The 2,942-nt window shown below is 56.6% G+C and overlaps 1 protein-coding gene across 1 annotated transcript; it reads right to left on the reverse strand.

Moving 5' to 3' along the window:
- Positions 1–857: 857 nt before the first annotated feature.
- On the reverse strand, positions 858–2,494 carry FERD3L (Fer3 like bHLH transcription factor). Its single transcript, XM_009680839.2, has one exon. It carries the CDS (start codon positions 2,075–2,077, stop codon positions 1,505–1,507), a length of 573 nt encoding a protein of 190 aa, XP_009679134.1. The 5' UTR covers positions 2,078–2,494; the 3' UTR covers positions 858–1,504.
- Positions 2,495–2,942: the final 448 nt, after the last annotated feature.

Raw genomic sequence — 2,942 nt, forward strand, 5'->3', positions numbered from 1 at the left:
AGGGTAACTCTGTTGACTTCGCTAATATCACGACAACTTTATGCAGATAAGAATCTGTACTGCTCCCAAGCTGCTCTGCGTGGGAGAGTGGGGAGCTGCAGCGGAGGCTGCGCTAGGCCCCGAGCAGGCTGCTTGCCACGCTTCAGCTGCAAACCTCGGGAGAAACCCGCGGCTCTGCCCGCAGGCGGCGGCAGGGGGCACAGCCGGCGGCGGGGCGCGCACGGCGGGGGGCGCGCAGCGCTTTTCCCCCGCCGCCGCCCCGCGGAGCACCGCTGCCCGCGCAGGGCCAGCAGCACCAGCCGCCCCCGGCCTCGCTCCCACCTCCGCCCCCTCGCTGCCACGCGTGCCCCCTGCTAACAACCGGCCTGCGGGGCGTTAGTGAAGTGATCGATATTTGGTATATTTGACGTATTTTCTATACTAAAATAATGACCTACCCCGGAACTACGCCCCGTCCGCGCAGGTGGAGCCCCGTAGGAGATCTCCATCCCCAGGTTACGGCCGGCCGGGGCTCTCCCCCATCCCTCCTTCTCCGGCATTTTAACATTAATATTATTATTATTATTTTCTTCTCGCAGCAATGAAACATGAAGAGGCTTAGGGGGAAAAATGTCCACACAGAGAAAAAGAAAGGCTCTGCATGACCTTTTCAAAATCAAACCCCACAAGCCTCCAAGTTTGCTTTCTCACAAGGGGCACAGATCTCTTCCCACGCAGGCTGCTGCCGCTTCCACCTTTCCTCTTCTCCAGGGACTTTCCAGCGCGGCTTGGCGTGCTGCTGGGCTTTCCCCTGCCATCCCACACGGCACCGTGCCCTCCTCCTTCTCCAGCGCTCCTGCTCCGTAATAGCAACAGTATTAAACGCTCACAAGCGAGGACAAAACTGGTCCCTAGAAGAAAATCCTGACAACAGTGTTCCGTCCAGATGTTCCACTTTACTCGCCCTGTGATACACGGCATGGACTTGTCAGGCTGGATTTCAAAGAAAAGGAAGTTGTTTATTTTTTAAAAAAAGAAAGCACTAGGCTAAAATGCACACGCAGAGCCTTTTCTATTCCCTGGAAGGCAGCTAAACAGGCAACCGCATCTACTCGAAAGCCGCTCCACAAATGGGACCACCTCTTCTGCCCCGTTCGACCTCTTCTTGAAGGCAGTAAGCTGCAAAATTTTTAAGCAGGCAAGCGAAGCAACAGTAACCCAAAGGACCCCGACCCTGTCTTTTTTTTTCTCTCCATTACAAAATTTATCATATATATATTAGAAAATCTACACATACTGGACCTCTCCCCACTTTCTCCTCTTTCTCCCCCCACACTCCCCCAGCCGCCCACTTCCCGCGCTCGTTTTGGAGCCTACCGCTACCTCATCCCGGCTGCGGTACAGGAAGCCAAGCAAGGCGCCTGCCTGCCCCTGCGTGTCCAGGAGAAGGGGCGCCCCGGCCGGCAGCGCCCGGTGCCCCGGCCGGCGCCCGCCATCCTCTCTGCGCGTCAGGGCACCGCGCTCCCTAGCTCCCCTCCTGCCTGTTGCAGCTGTCCAAGAGTTCAGTCATGAAGGAGATGTACACTATGGCCAGGCGTAATGTCTCTATCCGGGAGAGCCTCTTCTCGTAGGCAAAGGTGGGGACCTTCTTCCTCAGCTGGTCAAACGCCTCGTTGAGGTTAAACATCCTCTTCCTCTCCCGTATGTTGGCAGCCTGGCGCTGGGCGTAGGTGATAACCCGCTTTCTCTTGGGCCGGTCCAGGAGGGAAGCGGTCCTCCTCCTCTCCTCCTCCTCCTCTTCTTCGTCGTCGTCTTCGGGATCTCCTTCCCCGAAGGCAGCCAGGGGCAGCCCCCTGGCCATTCCCTCCCGGAGGGACAGGGCTTTGTCCCCGAAAGGAGGCCCGCGGGGGAACTCGTACAGCCCCAGGCTCGGCCCGGCCCGAGGAGGGCTCTCGCTGGCTCCCAGGGAGAGGTCGGCCACGAAGTCCAGCACCGAGGCGCCCAGCAGCCCCTCCGGGCACGGCATTTGCTGGGCTCTGCCGTGCAGCTCATCCAGGAGCCCCTGGCGCTGGTGGGCTGGGAAGAGCCTGGCTGACATCTTACTTCAGAGAGGGCTTAATCTGGTCCCCCATCCCCAACCCCAGCGGCGTTAATATTTATAACCCCACGGATAACAGGATTAGCAGGACTGGAAAGAGCGGCTGTAAAACTTCTCTCCGTGATGCTGATGAGAGGAGACAGGCAGCCCCCTCGGGGGCGCGTGGATGATCCCGAGAGAGGAGTCCTCAGCGAGTCAATCCTGTCATAGCGATCAAGGACAGTTCCTTCTTGGCAAAAACCCTCCGCTCTTACCTGCTGAGTACTTTTGTGTCTTCTTATGCATCCGCAGCCAGACGATTTTCAGCCTCTTTAAAGCCCGCAGCAGCAGAGCCGGGTCTCCACTGGGCTTGTTTTCCTGCTTTCTGTCGGGATCTCTGAACCCTGAGAGCGAGCCTGACAATTGATGTCAGGCAAGTGCATGTATGCTTTTAATGATGTCCTGAAGAGGGGACCTGCATGCAGAGGGTCACCGGGGAATGTTTACCCTGTATCCTAGCGCAATGGGAGCTGAATGACAGGACCTCCATTAGCCTAAGTAAGCATTGTAGGGGATCCGATATTGCATTCTCAGTAGTAACTGTTGGAATCGCCTCTCTATTGCCCCCTAAATCCCCTTCAACTAGAGTTTAAATACCTTTGCAGCGTAGCAGTAAAAGGCTGCTTCGCAAAACTCATTTTCGTTCATGCAATTTCAAAGCACTTGCTTTGAAACTCTTTCCTCCAGCCCATGAAATGAGGATAAGCTTGTTCTCAGAGCAGCGGCCGCTCTTACCTACACCTTTGGTAGAGCTGTCCCGATCACCGCCGGTGCACATGGGAATCAACCTGACTGCATGCACTGATAACGCCGGATACATCGCGCA

Source organism: Struthio camelus, chromosome 2 (assembly GCF_040807025.1).
Source record: "Struthio camelus isolate bStrCam1 chromosome 2, bStrCam1.hap1, whole genome shotgun sequence".
In the NCBI taxonomy this organism is placed as follows: domain Eukaryota; kingdom Metazoa; phylum Chordata; class Aves; order Struthioniformes; family Struthionidae; genus Struthio; species Struthio camelus.